Consider the following 22,814-nt stretch of genomic DNA (forward strand, 5'->3'; position numbering starts at 1 on the left):
TAATCTTCAAACTGTGAATAAAGATTAAAAAAAAAACATTGACAGCTGTTGACAAAAATAAGTTTGGTCTTGACCACTGCCTGAAGCACTTTGATTCTGGTCGTTATGGCAACGTTTACATATATCCCTTAAAAAAAGATACAGATGCGCCACAAAAACGATCATTTTACTTTTGTGAAAATTCTAAACTGGTCAGAAAAACCGCCAAACCCCTGCAGTCTCACTGTATTTACTCTATGATTTGGATATTGGGATTACTAATTAAACTGGTATCAAGAGGGACTCATCAAGCCAATAACTACCTACAATGCGGGCACCAGCTAATGAAGCAATCAACTGAGTTGCCCTCTTGTTTCATCACTGCAAAAGCCACACCTATTAATAGCAGTTCTTTACTCTAATTAACAACAAGCACTTGTTATTAGGCTCGAGTATTTTAGTAGTTTAACATAAGTATGTGTTGTTTAAAATCAGCTAAGGTGAAAACCTCCATAATTTTAGAACTACCCATCATTTATTTTTACATAAATTAAAAGAACTTTTCTCAGAAAATGACCCACATCATTTGATTGTCCACAACTCATTTTAGATTTTTTAATGTATCTTTATTAAGTAAGCTTTTGAGCAGGGCTAAGCACCTTCATCGAATCAATAATCAATTTTAGATTCAAAATAAATTCCAAATAAGATGTAATCAAACTACTCCCTTCCCGTAATCTGTGTTGCTAATTACAGAGTGAGGCTTTGGGAGCAGTTCAACTCATATCCAGATAGTAAGTGATCTCAGCAACAGGCATGTTTGAAGTCCTTGAATAGAGGCTTGCTACTTAGTTACAGAGACAAATTGTGAAATATTATCAGATTTGCAACAGTATTTAAATTCTGGGGAGGGAAAGGCAGGGCTGCACAGTGGCGCAGTGGGTAGCGCTGTTGCCTTGGGTTCGATTCCCGGCTTGGGGTTTTTCTGCACGGAGTTTGCATGTTCTCCGTGGGTTCTCTCCGGGTTCTCCAGCTTCCTCCCACAGTCCAAAAACATGACTGTCAGGTAAATTGGCCTTCCCAAATTCTCCCTAGGTGTGAGTGTGTGTGTGCATGGTTGTTTGTCCTGTTTTTGTCTGACCTGCCTCTCGCCCAGAACGGAGCTGGAGATAGGTACCAGCACCTCCCGACCCCGTTAGGGAGAAGGGTGATCAGAAATGGATGGATGGATGGAGGGAAAGGCACTGAGGTGGTGGTGGTGGGAGAGAAAAAAAAACTTAAAATCCCTAGGGGGGGGGCATGACAGAAAATAGTGAGAAACACTGATCTAAAGGCATAATAGCATGTGGGGCACAAAAGCAATAGGTGTCACATTTAAAAAATTAAAAAGTTTCAAAAAATATTCATACATGTGAGACATTCAATAATAAATCTGATAATGGTATCAGCTTCCATCATAATATTGAAATAATAATACTACTTAAATAAATATAAAGATGGATCAGGGTCCTGCGTTATGGCTGTTTGAACAAACAAACAACCCTTTCACCCACTTATGTTTCCATATTATGAGACGGTATCTGATTTATTTAATCTGCACATAACTGTGCTGGCTGGTACGCACTTCCAGGGCTTATCAGTGAGAGGGGGGTTGTACCATGCACAGGGTGCCAGTATTATATATATAATTTTTTTTTTAATTGTGGTACCCTTATTGTTTTAACAGCGCACTTACAACTGATGGTCTCAAATCTTTTACTAATACTCCCACTGGGCTCAAATGGAAGAGTTTAATCTTAAACTATTCCACAAAATGCTGAAACCAGAGTTTCAGCATTTTGTTGAAACAGCATATTACACACTTCAATGTGTAATTTAGATTTTTTAATTTGCCACTCATCTTTGCCACTGTGAGTGTCGTTTTTGAACTGATCAATGGCCTAATTAGAGCATTTTGCCTGGTCTCTTTTTTCTTCTGACAATTCATTTAGCTGTTTCTCATGCTGCTTTTCAGCTTATTCGAGGGATGTTTGGAGTTTCGATTCAACTCTTCTTCTTTTCTTTTTTTCCTCTCCTCTCTCCTTCTTTCCTCTTCTCTCCTTCTTTCCTCTTCTCTCCTTCTTTCCTCTTCTCTCCTTTGTTCTTCCCTGATTGGCTCATGGAAGCAGTTTCCACACTCATAATGATCATCATAGCCAACTGGTTTGTAATATTGTCCTCTATTGTAGACGTAGACATTTCGCCCATGGACAATATCATTGTAGAAATCATCAAAGGTCATACAGGGAGGCAATACTTTGTAACACTTGCAGCACTTCAGGGAGTCGCCCATGTTACTTTCCTTTGGTGATGTGTTTCCCATCTTGGAAACATTTATGGAGGACTCACGACAAAAATTTTATGCAGACTCAAGCTGTCCTACGAGGAAAGAAAAAAAAATCACATTTGAAAACAGAAATGAAATATTTTATACTTGATTAAATCAATAAATAAACTAAATAAGCAACAAATAAACAACAGTATTCATGGAAAGGCAATAAAGAGAACACACTATATTAATGTGTATCTAGATATACAGTGCCTTACAAAAGTTCTCATACTCGGATCAAAATATTTATTTTTTTGACCTTTTAAAACAAGAACTTTTGATTCTGTAAAAATACTTCAGAATTTTATCAAAGTAATTATTAAGTTTTAATGGGGATCTTTGTACCTTTCTTAGCATTCACGTTTGTGCTTAGTTCTTGTTTGAGAATGTAGGTGTTTTGCATAGCCCATGGGGCAGTATTCATGTGTATGCATTTGCTCTTTTAAGAAACATATTTTTGTTTTGTCTTTTTAAATCTTTATTCACAGTTTGAAGATTAAGTGCTGTTTTACTTTGCCTTCTCATGATTTACAGAAGTTTTTTGTTACACTTTTTTTTGCTTTTGATTCTGTTTAAAGTTTTCCATTCTGTTGTGTCATTTCATTACCAAAATAATAAAATGAACAAAACATTTCTTTATAATTCCTGGATAAATTGAGGAATTTATTGAGGAATTGGAGGACTATGAAATGAGCTTTGAGCTTGATCTTTAAGGTGTGAAAACCTTATGATGTTGATTCACTTCAAATGAGGAACTCTAGTGTTATTATATGTGCAAAACGATCTGATAATTACTAACAGAAACAAGGAAATGAAGCTCAACATCTGTGAAACTTGTTTCTTGGACTTATTTCTCTCTCATCTGAATAAGTTCAGCAGGTGGAGGATTGACAACTTTATTGTTTAAAAACTTCCTTGTACTTTTTGGTTTCACTTTCAGCCTTAGTGAGAATCTTTAAAATGCTGTTATGGCATTTTGAATAAACACAATGACAAAATGCATTTGGTTGTTCATGTTTGTTCTTGATTGACTTAGTACCTCATATTAAATAGGATTATTAATAATGTTCACAAAATAAAATGGTCATGTCCTCAGTCTTTCAGCATACACAGTTTTTATTTTATACAAATTAATCAATTCTCCCATAGACATATTTTCTTGTGAGACTTTGAACTTTTATAACATAATTGAAGAGTTGATTCTGTATGAATTGTTTTGTTACTTATATATTTGATAATATATTTATATATTTTCTTTATTTAACTAAAGAGTGGGATTTTAAGACAACTTAATGCTTATTCTAAGATTACTGGACAACATTTGCAGATGCTTTTTCAGTGACAATTTTACACATATCCAGTGTTAGGCTTTAAAATGAATTACAACAGAATCTTCTCACATCCTGTCTGAGGAGGTTCACTGTTTAGAAGACATTTCAGGTTGCCCTGTTCTAAAATGGATAAATTTGCACATTCATTCAGCTTTTACTTTCTACTGAACTCAACAAAGTAATTGTCTTTGGACACCAAATGGTTGTCAAATGATTTTGCTATAATAGTGTATGTGTGTTTAAGTATAAATTCACCTTTTACTCTTACTACATCAAAGTACTATGAATACTTTGATGTTGTACAAACAGTTTTCTGTGCAAACAAGTAAATAACAAGTACTTTCATATATTAAAAGAACAAGGTGTTTGTACTTTTGACATTACATCTAACACAGTCTTTTGAGTGCGTCATATGGAAAGTAAGACAACTGCAAACCTACCAGATGGTAATTTACCAAAACTGACAGGATGGGAAATAACAGCAGAGAATAAGAAGACAATGTACTCTGTTACTTGTGTTTTTGTAAGGCAGAGTAATCTAGAGCTTTATAGTCCAGCACAATGCTAACTTGCATTTTCTTAAATTATTTAAAGGTGAAATTGAAATTATTATTTATACTCTGTTAGTTTACCAGGAATAATATATCAAGCAAAAACAAGTTGATGTTTTTGAGTAGCTTCAGTTTCTCATGACTAAAATAAGTTTCTCCACTATTGCGAAAACTTTACAATGTTTGCAAATCATGACATAAACATAAAAAGTGTGTTTTTCACAACTGTCTCAACTGTGAATATGACAAACATAACAAAACTCATCTAGCCAAACAAAGTTGCAAACATCTTTGTTTTTAAGTTAAACAAAAATGTTTCTTAAAGATGGGGTTTCACTGGAACCATTTTTTAGTTATTGTTAACATGTTCATTCTACCTCATTCTGTAGAGTACAACATCAAATGCTGCAGCAGCCAGTTGTAGTGATACAGCCAGATGCAGGGACTTCCAAATGGGTGCAGTTTAATCTGGTCTCTTCTTTTCATAGACACCGTGAAGACTGTAGCATAAAATGAAATGATGTAGCATTGTTGGACATGTTTAGTAAAAATCATTTTCAAGGCTTAATCATTAAGAATATAAATAAATATCCTCAAGAGCCTTTTAAACCAAGTATACAACAAGATATTCTATCTCTCATATAAAATAAAACATGTTAACATTAAGCAAATACACAAACAACTGTGTTCTACTGCTTCTTAAATAAACAAGTAATATTTCTTATCACAAATCACCATAGTTAATATTTTTACCTCATTCTTGTTTCCAAGTGTGCTATTTTAAACCTTTGCGTCTGGTTCCTTCGGGATCTTACACTATCTAATTGTGCTTGGTTAGCAAGGAGGTGCAGCATATCACACAGCTAGAGGTGGAGACTCAAGTCACATGGCTTTGACTCAGTCACTTCAGATTTGAATTGGACTTGAGCCTGTTTACTTGAGAACACTTGATGTTTTATCCAAAATTAATTATCAAGTGGGCCCCATTAATTCATTTTACTCATTCCGTATTAACACACACAGACTGTCCCTCTGTTTTCCAACACCAATCAAATGATCAAGATTGAAAAAAAAAAAAAAAGCAAGAAAAATAAAACACTTAAAGCAAAAACGTGACAAATTTTCTTTGGGTGCATCAATTACGAAGCATCCAACAAAAAACAGAGGGCAACATGCAAAAGCTGCAAGAAGAGGATCTCAGATGTAAATATAACGTATAACTTTGTTTGACAATTCAAGTTGTACAAAGAACTGTACGTAATTCTTTTCTTTTGCTATGAGACAGTTGATGTTAGCCATCTTCATGTTGTAGAATACAGCAGTTTTGCTTTCCTCATCTTATCCTCATCACTGGAAGACTCAAGTTTAGGACTTGGGACTTGACTCGGCCTTTGCCCGTCTTGATTTGAGACTTGACTTGTACAAGAAACTTGACTCAGGACATCAGGATAAGACTGGAGACTTACTTGAAACTGGCAAAACACTGACTTGTTACCATCTCTGCACATGAAAAAGAAATAGGTCGTTCTTCAAAATAAAAGCATAATTGATCAGAAGGTGTCATTGTTGTAGGGAGCACCCCGGGGGATATGGGAACATATTTTTCTTTTGCGTGACCTTGCAAAACTTTTGCGTTCGCTCGCAATAAGTCATTTTATGTCTTTTTGTGTAAGGCTGAGACGGAACTGCACTGAAAACAACCCTTTAAACCATTCAGACTACAAACACAAAAGAGATAAAATCTGTCAGATGACTGATTACCTGGGATAATAACTCTGAAACAGACTACATAGTTTGGATGTATTTTTTCTTTCTTTCCTACTTAGGGTCCATTTCTATCTTAAAAAAAGACTTAGTATAAACTTAATATATTTTACAACGGAATAATACATGAAAAAACCTCACGATAGCCTTAGGCTATATTAAAACAGAAAGTAGAAAGGGCACCATAAGAAAGGCTTACAATATGCTGCACGAAGTAATCAGAACATTACTGCAAGAGAACACAAAAGGTTTTTCGAGGAAACGCAAGCAATTCTCACTAAGGCTGAAAGTGAAACCAAAATGTACAAGGAAGTTTTTAAACAATAAAGTTGTCAATCCTCCACCTGCTGAACTTATTCAGATGAGAGAGAAATAAGTCCAAGAAACAAGTTTCACAGCTGTTGAGCTTCATTTCCTCGTTCCGGTTAGTGTCCAATTATCAGATCGTTTTGCACATAGTTCCAAAATAACACTAGTTTCTCATTCGAAGTGAATCCACACCACAAAGTTTTTACTTCTTAAAGCTCAAAGTTTATGTCACAGTCCTCCACCACAAACCCTCCATTTATTGAAGAATTGTAATGAATTTTAATGTAATAAAATGTGTTCATTTCATTATTTGGTAATGAAATAACCATAGCAGAAAGGAAAACTTTAAACAGAATCAAAAGCAAAAAAAGTGTAACAATAAACTTCAGTTAAACATAAGTAGGCAAAATAAATCAGCACTTAATCTTCAAACTGTGAATAAAGATTTAAAAACATGAAACAAAAATAAGTTTCTTAAAGGAACAAATACACAAATATTGCTCCATGCGCTATGCAAAACACCTAAATTCTCAGATAAGAACAAAGCACAAACGTGACTATTTAGAAAGGTATAAAGATCCCAATGAAAACTTAAGAATTTTATCAAAGTAATTGGTAGATAGTAGCAAAGAATCAAAGGTCCCTGTTTATAAAAGTTCAAAGTCTCACAAGAAAATATGTCTATGGGAGAATTGGTTCATTTGTATAAAAACAAAAACTGTGTATGCTGAAAGACTGAGGACATGACCATTTTATTTTGTGAACATTATTAATAATCCTATTTAATATGAGGTACTAAGTCAATCAAGAACAAACATGAACAACCAAATGCATTTTGTCATTGTGTTTATTCAAAATGCCATAACAGCATTTTAAAGATTCTCACTAAGGCTGAAAGTGAAACCAAAAAGTACAAGGAAGTTTTTAAACAATAACGTTGTCAATCCTCCACCTGCTGAACTTATTCAGATGAGAGAGAAATAAGTCCAAGAAACAAGTTTCACAGCTGTTGAGCTTCATTTCCTCGTTCCGGTTAGTGTCCAATTATCAGATCGTTTTGCACATAGTTCCAAAATAACACTAGAGTTTCTCATTCGAAGTGAATCCACACCACAAAGTTTTTACTTCTTAAAGCTCAAAGTTTATGTCACAGTCCTCCACCACAAACCCTCCATTTATTGAAGAATTGTAATGAATTGTAATGTAATAAAATGTGTTCATTTCATTATTTGGTAATGAAATAACCATAGCAGAAAGGAAATCTTTAAACAGAATCAAAAGCAAAAAAAGTGTAACAATAAACTTCAGTTAAACATAAGTAGGCAAAATAAATCAGCACTTAATCTTGCCCTCTTGTTTCATCACTGCAAAAGCCACACCTATTAATAGCAGTTCTTCTCTCTAATTAACAACAAGCACTTGTTATTAGGCTCGAGTATTTTTAGTAGTTTAACATAAGTATGGTGTTGTTTAAAATCAGCTAAGGTGAAAACCTCCATAATTTTAGAACTACCCATCATTTATTTTTACATAAATTAAAAGAACTTTTCTCAGAAAATGACCCACATCATTTGATTGTCCACAACTCATTTTAGATTTTTTAATGTATCTTTATTAAGTAAGCTTTTAAGCAGGGCTAAGCACCTTCATCGAATCAATAATCAATTTTAGATTCAAAATAAATTCCAAATAAGATGTAATCAAACTACTCCCTTCCCGTAATCTGTGTTGCTAATTACAGAGTGAGGCTTTGGGGAGCAGTTCAACTCATATCCAGATAATCTCAGCAACAGGCATGTTTGAAGTCCTTGAATAGAGGCTTGCTACTTAGTTACAGAGACAAATTGTGAAATATTATCAGATTTGCAACAGTATTTAAATTCTGGGGAGGGAAAGGCAGGGCTGCACAGTGGCGCAGTGGGTAGCGCTGTTGCCTTGGGTTCGATTCCCGGCTCGGGGTCTTTCTGCACGGAGTTTGCATGTTCTCCGTGGGTTCTCTCCGGGTTCTCCAGCTTCCTCCCACAGTCCAAAAACATGACTGTCAGGTAAATTGGCCTTCCCAAATTCTCCCTAGGTGTGAGTGTGTGTGCATGGTTGTTTGTCCTGTTTTTGTCTGACCCTGCCTCTCGCCCAGAACGGAGCTGGAGATAGGTACCAGCACCTCCCGACCCCGTTAGGGAGAAGGTGATCAGAAAATGGATGGATGGATGGAGGGAAAGGCACTGAGGTGGTGGTGGTGGGAGAGAAAAAAAACTTAAAATCCCTAGGGGGGGGCATGACAGAAAATAGTTGAGAAACACTGATCTAAAGGCATAATAGCATGTGGGGCACAAAAGCAATAGGTGTCACATTTAAAAAATTAAAAAGTTTCAAAAAAATATTCATACATGTGAGACATTCAATAATAAATCTGATAATGGTATCAGCTTCCATCATAATATTGAAATAATAATACTACTTAAATAAATATAAAGATGGATCAGGGGTCCTGCGTTATGGCTGTTTGAACAAACAAACAACCCTTTCACCCACTTTATGTTTCCATATTATGAGACGGTATCTGATTTATTTAATCTGCACATAACTGTGCTGGCTGGTACGCACTTCCAGGGGCTTATCAGTGAGAGGGGGGTTGTACCATGCACAGGGTGCCAGTATTATATATATAATTTTTTTTTTTAATTGTGGTACCCTTATTGTTTTAACAGCGCACTTACAACTGATGGTCTCAAATCTTTTACTAATAATCCCACTGGGCTCAAATGGAAGAGTTTAATCTTAAACTCTTCCACAAAATGCTGAAACCAGAGTTTCAGCATTTTGTTGAAACAGCATATTACACACTTCAATGTGTAATTTAGATTTTTTAATTACACATTGAAGTGTGTAATATGCTGTTTTACCACCAGATGGCACTCGATCTCCTAACTACTTCTGAAGGAAGTCTCTGTCATGTGATCTGTGATCAATGCTGTCTTTCCATTCCTGTAGCCGAAGCAGGAAGTCTCTGATTACTGATTTTAAAGTCCAGATGAGAAAAGCTGAACTATCTATGCTGGTTCTGACTCAGTTCTGCAGGCTGGTGTGTTCGGACTGGCAGAATATTGATCTTCACCATCAATATTTTTGGTAGCGGTATTTTTGGATTTATTTGCTCTGGTAGCATACGGATTCAAAGATAAAAAGTATGAAATTTCCAGATTTCTAGGTTAAGTTTTCTTGCTGTGGTTTGCAGCTTTTGTGTTTGGTCTCAGATCCAAGCGATCTTTAAATCAGGTTTTTTTAATTAACTCTATCTCACTCTTTAACTGGGTTATGTAAGAAAGTCATCAAGGAGGGAACATATTGTTCAAAAGCAGCTGGAGAGAGATGGCCAGTTTCAAGGAAAAAAAACTTTATTTTACCACACACATTCAAGTCAGAAATTAACATTGAAAAGACGACTTGAAACCTGAATACAAATTCCTTTTAGATCTTGTTTCTATAATACTCCAAGATGCAAACAACCTCCCTATCTTTCCAAGATTACTGTCATCAATTCAAGGAAAACATGGAATGTCTTCATCACTTGATTAATACCACATTTTGGAACAACATGAAAAAAGGTGCAAAAAGAAAAAAGTTTTTAATAAAATATATAAAACCCCCGACATGAAATTTTTAAATGTTGTCTTTATAAGCAATTTATGTGAGTTTAAATGTGAATTTATCATGCAAGGTAAGATATAAAGCTCTGCTTCTTTCGTAGAGATTTTTTAATCCTTTTATCATTGTGAATTATTTATTAAATGTGTAAATTATTGTCCACAAAGCACACCATATATCAATCACCATATTCATTTTATAGCCTCAATGTATTAAATATTTTCTTAAATTCAGTAAAAACAAGCTTTGAAATTTAATAATGAAACAATGACAATAGAAATTAAAATATATTTTCATAATAGTACTTGTTTGAAATCAGTGATTTCATGTTATTACCGCCACCATAAACAAAACACTCAAAATAATAAATCTGAATATTTGAAGCAGATGTTTTGATAAAAAAGAAACACAATGAATTACTCAGGTTACTTAAATTTTACCATATTAGACTGCCACCCAACTAATTAATTTGACATCCCCCAAAATAATTAATAAACGTAGCCATAGCCCCAGATGACTAAAAATTTTACTAAAATGTAATAAAACACAAAAAAGATAAACATGTTGCATAGGTATAATATATTGTTGTCTCTAACATAACTTTCATAATTTTCCTGGTGGTTGTCTGCTTTTTGTCACTAGAAAAGATTTGGAATCAAGCAAGAAATTTGAATTTTCACAATTTTCAAGATTACAATCAGCAATGGCTATGTGAATTTATCTACATTTTGTATCTACTGTTTTTGGTCAAGATTTACAAAGAATCTATTCATGCCTTTATTTGGAATGTGATTCTGTTTTGAACACCAAAAACCAGAGTTTCAGTACTTAAAACAATAAATCTACAAAAATATTTCAAGAAAGAATTACTTTATCTAAGCCTAATGTCTATTTTTTATTTATTTATTTACTATTTTCACAATCAGATTTTGTTAAAATTCAACAGCTGCTAAAATTCAATTGCATAAAGTCATAACAAAATAAGACAATAAAATGTGAATATTTCGAGGAGTAAAATCAAATGAATTTTTGATTTTTACTTAATGGGAACAAATCTCTAGAGGGCAAAGATAATATTTCACAATTAACTTCAGAAAATACCCAAAAGTAAATTATTCAGCCTGAGTAGTATTACTGCCAAATTGTTTGGCTTGGCTTAATCTAACTTTCTAAGAGACAAATAAGAGAAACTTGATAGAAAGTAAAAAAAAAAAAAAAAAAAAAAAATGGATCAAATCTATACTATTATTGAAATCAGACAAAAGGGACATTAGCAACAGACCTGAATTAAAAATAATCAAAAGTTGCCTGTAGAATTCGCTTGACAGTTTAATATCGTCAATAATCGAAGTCTCTCTTTGATGATTAGGCAGACCAAAGTGATGTGTAGTTTCAATTCTTCTCGTTAACCAGAATCATCCAGAGTTTTCACTGTGCAGGAAAAAAAAAAACACTGATCATTTAAATGATACATGAAATACATTTTCATACAAACATTTAATTGTTCAGCCAAATCCATTATTATAATAATAATGGTCATAAAATATTATTGAAATATTGTGTATTGGCTTATTATGGATGTAATTGTTTTTTAGTCTGAACTGTGAATTTTATAAAACTCAAAAGAAGTCTCTAGTTGTGTTTCTTAAAGATGGGAATTTTGAGACTGTGGTCATCTCTCCCAGGATGAAGATCCAGAGTAAAGAAAGATTTTATCCATTTTTTAAATGGTTGCCCTCTGCTGCATTTTATTGTAATTTTTGAAACAACACAACATTTCCACATATCCTTTGGTATGTTGTGTGCCTTTGCGTCCTCTTTAAAGAGCTGTGGTTGATTCCAGAGCCAATTTGTAGTGCCACTTAAGCCCTGCTATTGTAAGAAAATACAGTGAACAATATTCATAATAGTACTAACGCTTCTTATCACAATAGTGAATTATTTGGCAGTTCACTGAGATTAGGATTGGTTAGCTTCTCAAGTTGAACTTTCTGACATTGACAGTGTTAAAACAGTCAGGGATTTTAACTATGTTCAATCTTAACAGTTCTCAAAATGTACAAATTAAACTGTATCACAAACTCAGCAAAAACAGCCATCAAGCATAAAATTTTAACTACGCCAGAAATTTGATTGATTATTTATATAAAGAAGTTGTTGTTGTTTTTTTTACCTTTATAAATGGAGCAATAAGAATCTATGTGTTTTATTTTGAAGTTTATTGTTATGTTTGTTGACCAGGGAAATTGAATCAGTTTTCTAGATGTTTATTTCAAATGGAGTTTCAGAAAATATCATAGTGCAATAATGTGAAAGAATAATGTAAAACACTAAAGAGACTACCAGTAAATGATTTACAAAAAAGTTTGTTTCTCTTCCACCTACAATATAAAACAAATAGGAATAAAAAAAAAATAGATTAATGCAGAATTATGAATGTCTTTTACTCTAAATTTCTAGTTTACTCTTTTTTGTGAGCAAATGATTGTTTGAAAAAACATAAAAAAAATATTCTTACCCCTTCATGAGAGGACGCCGGACACCTGTTTCCTGTGTGGATCGTTTTTGTCCTTGTAGCCCTGGCTGTTGATCCATTGTGTGATTGTTGTTAGATGGTCATTTGTCATGACACCCTTGCCTTGAAGCAGGTTGTACCATTTCTGCGCCATCTGTGTACTGTTTTCTTGAAAACTCTTCTCAAACATGGCAACCCGGGTTTTACTCTTCTTGTTTTGAACATTCTTGGTGTCAGTCAGCTGGCATCTGATCCTTGCACTAAATGTCATCAGTTTAAAGGTTCCAACAACATCATCTTTGCTTATCATGGTAGCTAAGCATGATTTTAAAGCTCTTGGCTCTGGAGAAGATATATCATCAACGACATCTTTAAGGTTGAGATCAGTTGGTAGCTTTTGGTCTTCTTGTTTCTCCACACCAGACGTTTTGCTGGTGTTTGAGCCAGACAGATATTTTCTCGCTTGCAACATTGCCACAGCCAATTTGCTCTTCTGGTTCAGTTTGTTAGCTTCTACTATGGTACCGTTTGAAGGCTGCTGATTTGCATTGACAGTTTTTTCTACTGTTGGAATAGCTGGTTTTTTCAAATATCCTTTGTATTGTTCAATCTTTCCAGTTATTTTCTGCAGCAGGGTTTTGTTTTCCTTTATAAATCTTTCTGGTCTACCTGCCTCTGCCATGTACCAGTCTCCTCCTCTTATTGTTTCGGTTAACTCTTTGCGCTTCATAAAAGGTTCCCATTGCCCTGGTTGTTTGAGGAGCATGTTGGCCTCCACAGACCTCAGGCGATTTGCCTCAGAAGCAATCTCTGAATCACTGGCTTTTGGTTTCATGCCTCTTGCCATAGCATGGAACAGAGAACTCTTTTGTTTGCTGTCTATGCTCACTGCCTTATTGTCGATGAACGCATCATAGTGACCATTAGGGTTTTGGGTGCTCTTTGGCCTGTAGATCAAAGTCACTGTTTCACTGGCAGATATGGTGCTTGGACTAACTTCCTGCATTTTGGTGAGTTTTCCATGCTTGTTTTCTGTAAGAACAACAACTCTAGTACCAGTGGCTTCAGACAGGACTCTGATGTCGAGAATAGTACCAGCAGCTTTGTTGTCCTTGATCTTTTCAGCATGTGATTTTGCGAGTCGACCAGAATTAGCAGAAAGTTTGGCATTTGGATTTACTGGCATATTTACTATGTAGTTGTTGAGTTGTCCAGCTTTAAGTATTTCCTCTGTCCTCTCACTCTTTAAGCCAGATTTGACATGTCGTCTCATGGCCTCATGTGCTTCTTTCTGTGCACGAGAAACAAGGTGACTGAAAAACTTCTGATGAAACACTTCTACTAAGGCATCAGCCAGTAAAGTACTGAGGGTTTCGGCCAAGTCTTGCTTGAATATTTTCAGCATGTCAGTTTCTGAGAAAGTTAGCTCATCTCGCTTCACTTTCAAAGGTTTTTCTTCAATAAAAGTGTTCAGCTCTTTCTCAAAGCTTGAGAAAAACTTTTTGGAGAGGGTGAGTACTTCACCGATGGCATCTCCTGCAAGAATAACATGGTGGGCAGTTTGAATAGCTGTCAAAATTGCACGAGTTTTTCCTTTTGTGCCTTCTGCTGCGCTGTCAAGCACTTTGATGATTGATGAATTAAGCTTGTTCTGCCAACTAAGGTCTGCATATAGTGGTTGTAATGCAGATTTCCCCAACTGTTTGTAAGTGGAAAGTAGGTGTTTCTTTATGTCTTTGTCTTCCAGGACGTGGCGCAGTTGGTCTTTATTTAGAAGATCTAACAGTACAACATGATCCACCAATGTAGCCAGCGGTTCTTTTTCCAGGTTGTTTTTTACGTCTTTAACAATTCCCTTTGTTACCTCATTTTTGATGCCTTCTAATATTTTTTCAAGTGCTTTCTCTTCTGCTTTCTCAAGTCCATAGAACAGTAATTCCTCAGCAATCTTTTTTGCTGTATGTTTTACAGCATTTTTCATGTTTGTTTTTGTAACGGTGCTTAAACTCTGTTTTACCTGCTTGGAGAGAAACTTTGGCAATGACTTCAGTTTTTTACCTATGGCTTTGATCGCTGTCTTGGCAGCCTTGAATCCCTTCGAAATTATTTTTCCAACTCCGAATGATATGATAGAAACACCGATGGAAATGGCTTTTCCGATGGCCCATTCTTTCCAGCTGAACTCTCCTGTCACCATGGCTGTAATACCTTCAATGCAGTCAGATATGCCTTCTGAAATGAGACCCATTCCGATTTGAGCCAAGGTACCAACTGTAAATACAGTGAGCAGTGCTCCAGCAACAATCTGCAAAACTCCAAGCAAGAAAACCACCAGGCCCTCCCAGCAGAAACGAGGCTTCTCCTCAACAGAAAATACATATTTTAGACCGCGACTGTAGAGGTTATCAGCTTCTAACTGGAGAGCTTCATCAGCATCCGACACCAAGGAGAAAACGGGGGATTTTTTGGCTATTGCATCCCTCCCCTTTTCTTTGATTTCATCAATCTTTTGGATAGCCTCAGTGATGTTTTTATCAAAGAACCTGTACATGCTGCACTTGGATGTCATCTGTTTTTCAAGGCTGGATGGTTCACCTTTGCCTGAGTCCACAGAGGCCATTTTAATGAACTGCAAACAGACAAGGCATTCTTCACACAGATACTTGAGGGACTCTTGTGCCTTTTGTAGATCTTCTTTCGCTTGAGTCAGGTAATCTCCCTTTGACAGTTGAATAGTGCAGTATGCATGACTGTAAAAGGCAATGGCTGCCCAACTTTTATCTTGTTTCATAGCTTTATCGAACAGCCTGGCACTATTTTCCCATTTTTTGTCATCCAAAAAAATGTTTCCAAAATTGATGTAGTGATAAATGCTTGAACATGGGGAAGTTTGAGATGAAGACTCTTGCCTTGCCACAGATAAATCCTTCTTTAGACTTTGCTGAAGTTCACTCTTCTTCCGCTGCTCAATGTCTTCTGATTTAATTTGCAGCCAGATTCCCCAGAACTCATTCATGATGGCAACAATAACTTTTCTATCATCTCCATCTGTTTTCTTGTAAATATCATGAAGAGTCTCACAGTACTCAGAAAACAGGTCCTCACGCAAATTCATCTCAGAAACGTCATCCATCATGGAACTTATCTTTTCTGCTGCAAGTCTGTCCCTCGTGATCTTGGCTTCCTCCAGAGACGTAGCTGACCTGAAGTCGTGCTGCAGGTGTTCAGTGCATGCAATGATCTGAGCAGAGCCAGGTTTCCCTTTGCGTGCTGTTCGACCAAAAGCCTGGAGTTCTACTCTAGTGTTTTCGGAGAGGAAGGAGAGGATGACAAATAATCCTCCATTACTGTTCACCTTTTTGGACACTTTAATGTCAGTGCCACGACCAGCAAGGTTTGTGGCAACAATAACATCCCCAGGCTCCAGCTCCTTGTCGATTTTGCTCAAACTTTCTTTGTCACTTCGACTGTAGAGGATGATTTTACCTTTAATGCTGCTTTTCAGTTCTTCATAGATTTCTTTGGCTGTGTTGATAGTTTCACAGATCACCAGGGCGGCTCTTCCCTCTCTGTATGAATTTGAGGAAATCTGAGACATGACAACTTGTTTTATTTCTGATTTCCACTCTTTAGAAGTTTTTTTCAGAGTTCCTTTGACCTCATATAGTTTCTTCCTGTTGAATGTTGGCATTCTGCATGCAGACAGACTTGGATATAAATCCTGCAAAAACAGAATGTCCTTTTGAGTACCGAGTGTTCCTGTGGTCCCATATATTTTGCCATGGTACTTTTGAAAAAAGGAGATGTTAGAAACGTAGTTTGTCACTGCTGAAATTGTGCTCAATTTGACTTGATGCTTAATCTCCACAAACTGCTGCAGACCATCCCCCCATTTCTTATTCAGTTCAATGATACCAGTGGATCTGAAGTCTACTGGACAGATATTCTCATTCTCTACAACATAGTCCCGTCCTTCCTTCAATTGCTTTGCCAGAAAGGCATTCTCCACCCACAAACACATTTTGGTCTCAATGAGATTCCTCAAGAATCCAGGAATGCTAATTTTGTCAGTATTGTCTGTGCAAGGAGTGTACTGAATCTTCTCTGAGATTAACTCTGCAATGGGCTTGATGAGGACTTCTTCTGAGTTGTAGAGAGGACAACACAATCCTTCACCCAAGACAAGAAACTTTAGGTCTGGTATTTGATTGGTGTTGTAAGGACTGAGTTTTCTTGGACAAAGCAGTCCTTCCTCATTTAATGTGTAAACTGTAAAACCATAGGGGACATACTCCTCCATTTCTTCAAAAAAATTTATCACATCATCTTGACTCACAATTTTCAGCTTATTGAGGATGTCGTTCTTGTCATCTGTAAATCCTTGTGGTACAATGTTGGTTTCTTCTGCAATGTGTAAAATGTCCAGCGGATCATTAATTTCGCTTTCTTCTGTGTTTATTGAGTCAAAGATGGCCCTGAAGAATGAAGCAGGTGGACCCTGGACAAATGTCTGGTGTTCTGATGTCAGGAAGCCATACTGCTGGACATGTCCCCAGATCATTGCTAGAATAGTATTCAGGTGCTCCATGGAGACCAGGGGGCTGGACAGGTAGGTGAGCTGCACTCCCTGATCCAACAGCAGAGAATCCACTTCATCAATGATGATGCACTGATAGCTGCGATCAGGCCTGACATCTTTCATCTCAAATATCTGGCGAAGATGATCAGCAGCGAAGGTTTCAATTGTTCCATAGATAATGTCTTTTTTGTAGCACTCTTTTCGACTGCTGTCATCAGTTTTATTTGTGTTTGTGTCAACAGTAATGACAAATTTCTTGTAGAAGTTTTCCCATTCTGCCGCATCTCTTTGACACAAAACCGAAGAGCTGGACACCACATCTACCTTTTCATCCCTGAACACACGCAGTGCCGCAAACATTGCTATGACACAAGACTTTCCTTCTCCAGTTCCCATTTCCAGGAGTTTCCCAGTGTTGGACAAGGCCAAGAGGCACCAACTTATCATCTGAGTGGCTCTGGGGTAATACTTTTTTTCATCATGAACAGCATTGCATAACACTGCCAAGACCTCCTGAAGATCAGCTGTTTCTGTGCTGTTGCTGAGTTGTTTAGCCTTTTTTATGTCATTATGTTTCTTGATTTCTTCTTTTTCGATGAGTTCTGTCACATGAGCAACTATCTTCTGTGATTTGTTCAATGTTTCCTCATCAATGTCTTTCATCTGTCGTATTTCATCAATAAGGGTGCCAATGTCTTTAATTTGCTCATTTCCAAGGCTTTTCCCTAAATGCTGGATCAGATTTTCTGTTTTATATGACTCTAGTAAACTAATGACAGATTGATTTTGCTCATCTGTCCACTTGGAAGACATCCTATATGTTTCCATCAGATGTAAGATTTTCATGATTGAAATGCATCCCTCACCATGATGGTGATTGATTAATGCTCCAAGAAGGTTGAGGAGTTCCAGTGGTGACCAAAGATGTTTGTCTGCAAGATTTGAAGCCATTTGAAAGACTTCAGTGGTTTCTTTACTTGAGGCTCTAATTTGCTCTAAAATGCTCTCTAAGCACCATGTTTCAGCAATGGACGTCATACTTTGTCCTCCATTTTCACTGCTAACCACTTTGAGAAGATTCTCAAGAAACGTCAGACAGAACATGTCTTTCGGAAGAATTTCCTTTCCGCTTATCTTCTTAAGGATTTTTACAATTTTTGCTTCTGTACTTGAACTTTCTTTTAAATTTGACTGTAGAGCTTGAAAAATAGCCTTGATGAACTTCTCTCTGTCTTCCATGTTCTCTGACTGTAATCTTCCCGTGAGGTTTTGTAGGGCTTCTGCAGAACAAGCAAGGGGTTCACTATCCTTCAGCCTTGGCAGATCAAGAGTTTGTGATGCAATGAGATATTTTTCTTCAATGATAAATCCTCGTATGAGATGAGGAATCTGGGTTTCAATGACCTCTTTCCAGTACATGAAATAGTCAGACACAAAGTCTTGAAGTGTGCCATAGATGACATCAGCTTCATAGATGGACATAAAAGTTGTGTCAGTTTCTTTTCTGATGTTTGTTCTGACAGATATTCCAAGGTTCTTATAGAAATCAGACCATTCCTTAATGTGAGTTTCAGTGTCAGTGTCAGAGTTCAGCATAATGTCCATTTTGTTCCCCATATAGAATTGTGCTGCAGCAAACAGGGCAATGACACATGGATCTTCAGAAGAAACCAGTCGTGGGATGTTTTTCTTCCCGGTTAGCACCAGCACACACCACTGCACCATGTGTTTCACTGTGGGCCACCAACTCTTTGCATCAAAAACTGCTTTGCAGAGCTGAGACAGACAGTTCTGTAAATTCTTTGTGTCAAAAGTTTCAAAGTTTAAAGATCCCTTGGTTGCATTTTCTGAAAACTGGAAAACACCAGTGATTACTGTTTTTATCTCATTAATCCTGGAGTCATCCAACTTCTGTGACATTTTTATGTTTTCTAGAGCTGCGTCTAGACTGCTTTCATCCCTCTTTTTGAGAATCTTATGGAAATCCTGATAGAAACTTTCTGAATTAGCATTGTCGAGAGCCTGAATAAGAGAGTGTCCAGAATCATCTGTCCAGCTTGGTGATATGTCATAAACCTCGACCAACTTTAGGACTTTTGCAACTGAAACATCTTCAGTGCATTTTAATGAGAGTGCTTTGAGCAGATTCACTGCTTCCATTGGTGTCCATTGGTCTTTTTCTACAAGTTCAAGTATCATCTCAGTTGATGCACAGTGGCTCTCTTTACTATTCAGGTTGACGAGAGTCGACATTAGAAGTTTCAGACATTGAATTTCCATTTTTAAGATGAATATAGAGGCTTTGCCAACCGTACCATGCATTGATGAAATGAGGATGCTCAGGAACTCAATAGGAAAAAGCTGCTCCATAGTGAGCTCTTCTTTGACCCATTTCTTTGCTATAATGACAGCATCAGCATCAGATTTGTCCTTGTCACCGATGTAGAACATCAGAGTAAGATACAAGGCTTGGGTCAACTCAAGACTCTCAGAAATATTGCATGCTGATTGGCTTAAGGACCCAACTAAGGACTGCACATGATTGGAGATATTTTCTTGGGAGACCTCTTCTGGTATCTCTACAGACAGCGCACACAGCTCTGTGATGTACACCTGAGCGTGCTGCAGGGTGCTGCTAGATGGCGGATCATTTATCCACTCATCAAACAGGAGTGTGTCCAGAGCAGAGAGGATCTTACCCAGCAGATCAGCTTTTGGAGCAGTGAGAGTGAGATCAGAAGCTTCTATGTTACATTTCAGAGAGAGGATTTCTAGAAGCTCATCTTTACCCCCGTAAGATGTATAATCGGCTTCAAATTCATCCATGTGCCCAATCAGAACATTATGTTTGGACTGCTGCTCTTGTCTACTTCTCTGCTGTTTCTCATACTGCTCTTTGGCTCGATCCTTTGATTCTGATATTCTTTGACTCAACTCCTCTTTCTTTCTCTCCTCTTCTTGCCTTTGTTGTTCTTCTTGTCTTCTTCTCTCCTCCTCTATCCTTTTTCTCTCTGCCTCTGTCTTTTTTTGCTCCTCTTTTCTCCTCTCCTCCTCTTGTCTCTTTCTCTCCTCTTCTCTCTTTCTCTCTTCCTCTTCCCTTTTCCTTTCCTCCTCTCTCCTACGTTCCTCCTCTCTTCTCCTCTCCTCTTCTCTCTGTCTCTCCTCCTCCCTTCTTCTTTTCTCTTCTTCTTCCCTCATGCGTTCTGCGTCTCTGATCGGCTTATAAAAGCAATCTGGACACTGGTATAGCTCATTATAGCCAACTTGTCTGTAGTATTCCCCTCCATTGAATACATGCACATGCTGCCCATGGATGACATCTTGTCTTAAGTTATCGAAGGACCGACATGGAGGCAAGACTCTGCTACACTTGTAGCACCTGAGCCTGTCACCCATGTTCGCTTCTGATGGCACGTTTCCCATTTTTAAAAATGTATTTTCAACTTACGTAACAGTCAGCTTGTGCAACAGGTGTCTACCTGAAAGATAAGAAAAAAAAACATCTGTTACATTACAAATCTACATGTATTTGCTGTGCAAAAACCAGCAACAGCAATTTTATATTGTCTCCAAAATACTGGCATTTGGCACTTGAATGGTTTAAAAAACATTGTTGAAGACTCTTCCTCAGGGTCTAATTACATTTTTTATTAACTTACTGTTAATAACATAGAAAAACAGATCAAACTCTGATAAAAAAATCTCATAATTACAACTGGCGTAGATTATTACAAAAATAGACTTTGTGTTATAATGAATGTACTTTTCCTAAACCAGCTAATTCATTAAACAAACTAATATTGGGTTTTATAATTTTTAAAGTAATGTTAAATCGATTTGAATTTGAAATTAAATAAATAATTAGACACATTTTTCCTATTAAATAAAGAACTACAATTGTGTCAGTTCATATCACACCCGTTTTGTTAGTGCTGATTAAAGTGGGTTCAAGTTAGTTTTTTATTTTTATGAAAAAAAAAATCTATTTTATATTTTCAATAGAAAACTGTTTTTTTTTTCTTTCTTTCCATGACAGGAAGGGACAGTGCAGTACGTTAGTCAGTGCAGAAAGTTTCTTGACATAATGAAGCAATACTAGATAAAAAATGACCAATATCATAAATTATGATGAAAGTAACAGCTTGCATACTGAAAAAAAAAATGTTTTCCATTGTTAGACAAGCCTCCCACACACTTGGACAAAATTGTTGGTATCTCCGTGTTAATAACAGAAAAACCCACAATAGAGATCAAGATCAAACTTTCACAAAATCATTCAAAAGTGGTTTAGACCGATAGTTTATTGTTTTCACTTTCTGACTGAATTCAAACTCTTAGGAGCTTTTGCACAAGAGTGAACTCATGTTCGTTTGGGTTAAGAGTGACAGAGGGATGTCAGTGGCATTATTCTGCTACATTAGTAATAAAATGTTGTGAAACTTTGAACGCAGAGATAATAGTTGATAAGTATTTTCTCAACCTACATAAAAAGAAAACCACAGACAACGTTTATTAGTTTTTCTATCAAGCCTTTGGCAAAAGTGAGACCTGCTCTTTCGAACAGCTTAACATGTTCTGACTCAGCAGCAGAGCCTGTGTTTATTAAGCAGGAGAAAATAGAATGGAATGTGAAAGAAAGTCAAAGAAAGGGGAAGAAGAAACTAACATCCTACACACACAGTCAGCAAGGACTATTCCAAGAAAATAAAACAGCTGGAGCTTCAAGGTTTAGAGAAAAAGCAAATTTTGCTTAACAAATTCCTCTCTGGGGTCTGAATACTAAACCTTAAAATGAAAAGCAAACTCGTAAAACTGCTAATGTAAGAATGATAACAAAGCATAATTATTGTAACAATATTTTCTTTTAAAAAATGCTTTCACTTTGCTGGCTAATATTTCATAAAAAAAAAAAAAAACGAGACAAAACACAAAGTAACAGTGTAACTTCATCTTATTGTGAGCATGTGTTAACATTTTAAAAAATATGCAAAGTAAATAATTTTACCAGTTTCAGATGGATTGGCTCAGAGCTCAGTCAGAGGATCTTCTGTCATGAATGTGCAGTTTGACAAGAGAGATGAGAGAAGCCACTTCACAGCACTGAAATGAGATGAGGTAAATTTGCACATGCAAATATTTGGCTGTGCTAAGTTTTAAAAAAATTTTATTGCATTTTAGATAGCCTCACAACTTTGCTGATCTGGCAATGACAGTTGCCAGTTGCCTGGCAATGTCAACTTGCAATCATGCATTAAATGTAAATGACTTAATCATTTTGCAATACCTTCATCTGAAGTCCATGAACACAGAGCAAGCGAACTTGACCTTGAACTTGAACTGGAACTTGAACTGTAACTGTAACTCAGAACACTTCCTCTTAAGAGGGTGTGGGTCTGTATTTAAAGGAGAACCAGGTCCAACCACTCCTCTGAACGCAGTAAGATGACTTATGTAATATCTCAAGAGTGACGTATGTTTTCTCAATGCAAAAACTAAAATATCAGAATAACTTTGATGTGATTCTTAAGTCTCTTCAAACAATAATGCCCAAGTTAAGGAGTGGGTGTAAATCTATTCATATTTTTTGTATGGCTTAATTGCAGTCAAATATTACTGGATAATAATCCATGTTCTGGGTTAAAATTTTAACAAGATTTTTCAGTTCAGCCCCACACAATTTAGAAAACTGTTGAACAGCATAAAGAAAACGTCCTTAACCATTTTTTCGATCTGGTCATGGACAGGTTTTCAAATTATTCTGACCATTTTTTCA

At 36.4% G+C, this 22,814-nt stretch overlaps 1 protein-coding gene and 1 long non-coding RNA gene across 2 annotated transcripts; both read right to left on the bottom strand.

Moving 5' to 3' along the window:
• Positions 1 to 1,999: 1,999 nt before the first annotated feature.
• On the bottom strand, positions 2,000 to 5,046 carry LOC129378040 (uncharacterized). Its single transcript, XR_008608017.1, has 3 exons — positions 4,983 to 5,046; positions 4,607 to 4,729; positions 2,000 to 2,397 (listed from the first exon to the last, which is right to left on the bottom strand). It is a non-coding gene; the product is annotated as an uncharacterized LOC129378040 (long non-coding RNA).
• Positions 5,047 to 9,674: 4,628 nt separating this feature from the next.
• Positions 9,675 to 22,410, bottom strand: LOC129377989 (uncharacterized). Its single transcript, XM_055058217.1, has 4 exons — positions 22,326 to 22,410; positions 22,047 to 22,141; positions 12,466 to 20,520; positions 9,675 to 11,378 (listed from the first exon to the last, which is right to left on the bottom strand). Exon 3 carries the CDS (start codon positions 20,462 to 20,464, stop codon positions 12,470 to 12,472), a length of 7,995 nt encoding a protein of 2,664 aa, XP_054914192.1. The 5' UTR covers positions 20,465 to 20,520; positions 22,047 to 22,141; positions 22,326 to 22,410; the 3' UTR covers positions 9,675 to 11,378; positions 12,466 to 12,469.
• Positions 22,411 to 22,814: the final 404 nt, after the last annotated feature.

Source organism: Poeciliopsis prolifica, unplaced genomic scaffold (genome assembly GCF_027474105.1).
Source record: "Poeciliopsis prolifica strain line A6 unplaced genomic scaffold, Auburn_PproV2 SCAFFOLD050, whole genome shotgun sequence".
Lineage (NCBI taxonomy): Eukaryota > Metazoa > Chordata > Actinopteri > Cyprinodontiformes > Poeciliidae > Poeciliopsis > Poeciliopsis prolifica.

What these genes read in the sequence shown, in the direction of transcription:
- LOC129377989 (XM_055058217.1), bottom strand. Translation starts at nt 20,464, where the DNA reads ATGGGAAACGTGCCATCAGAAGCGAACATGGGTGACAGGCTCAGGTGC.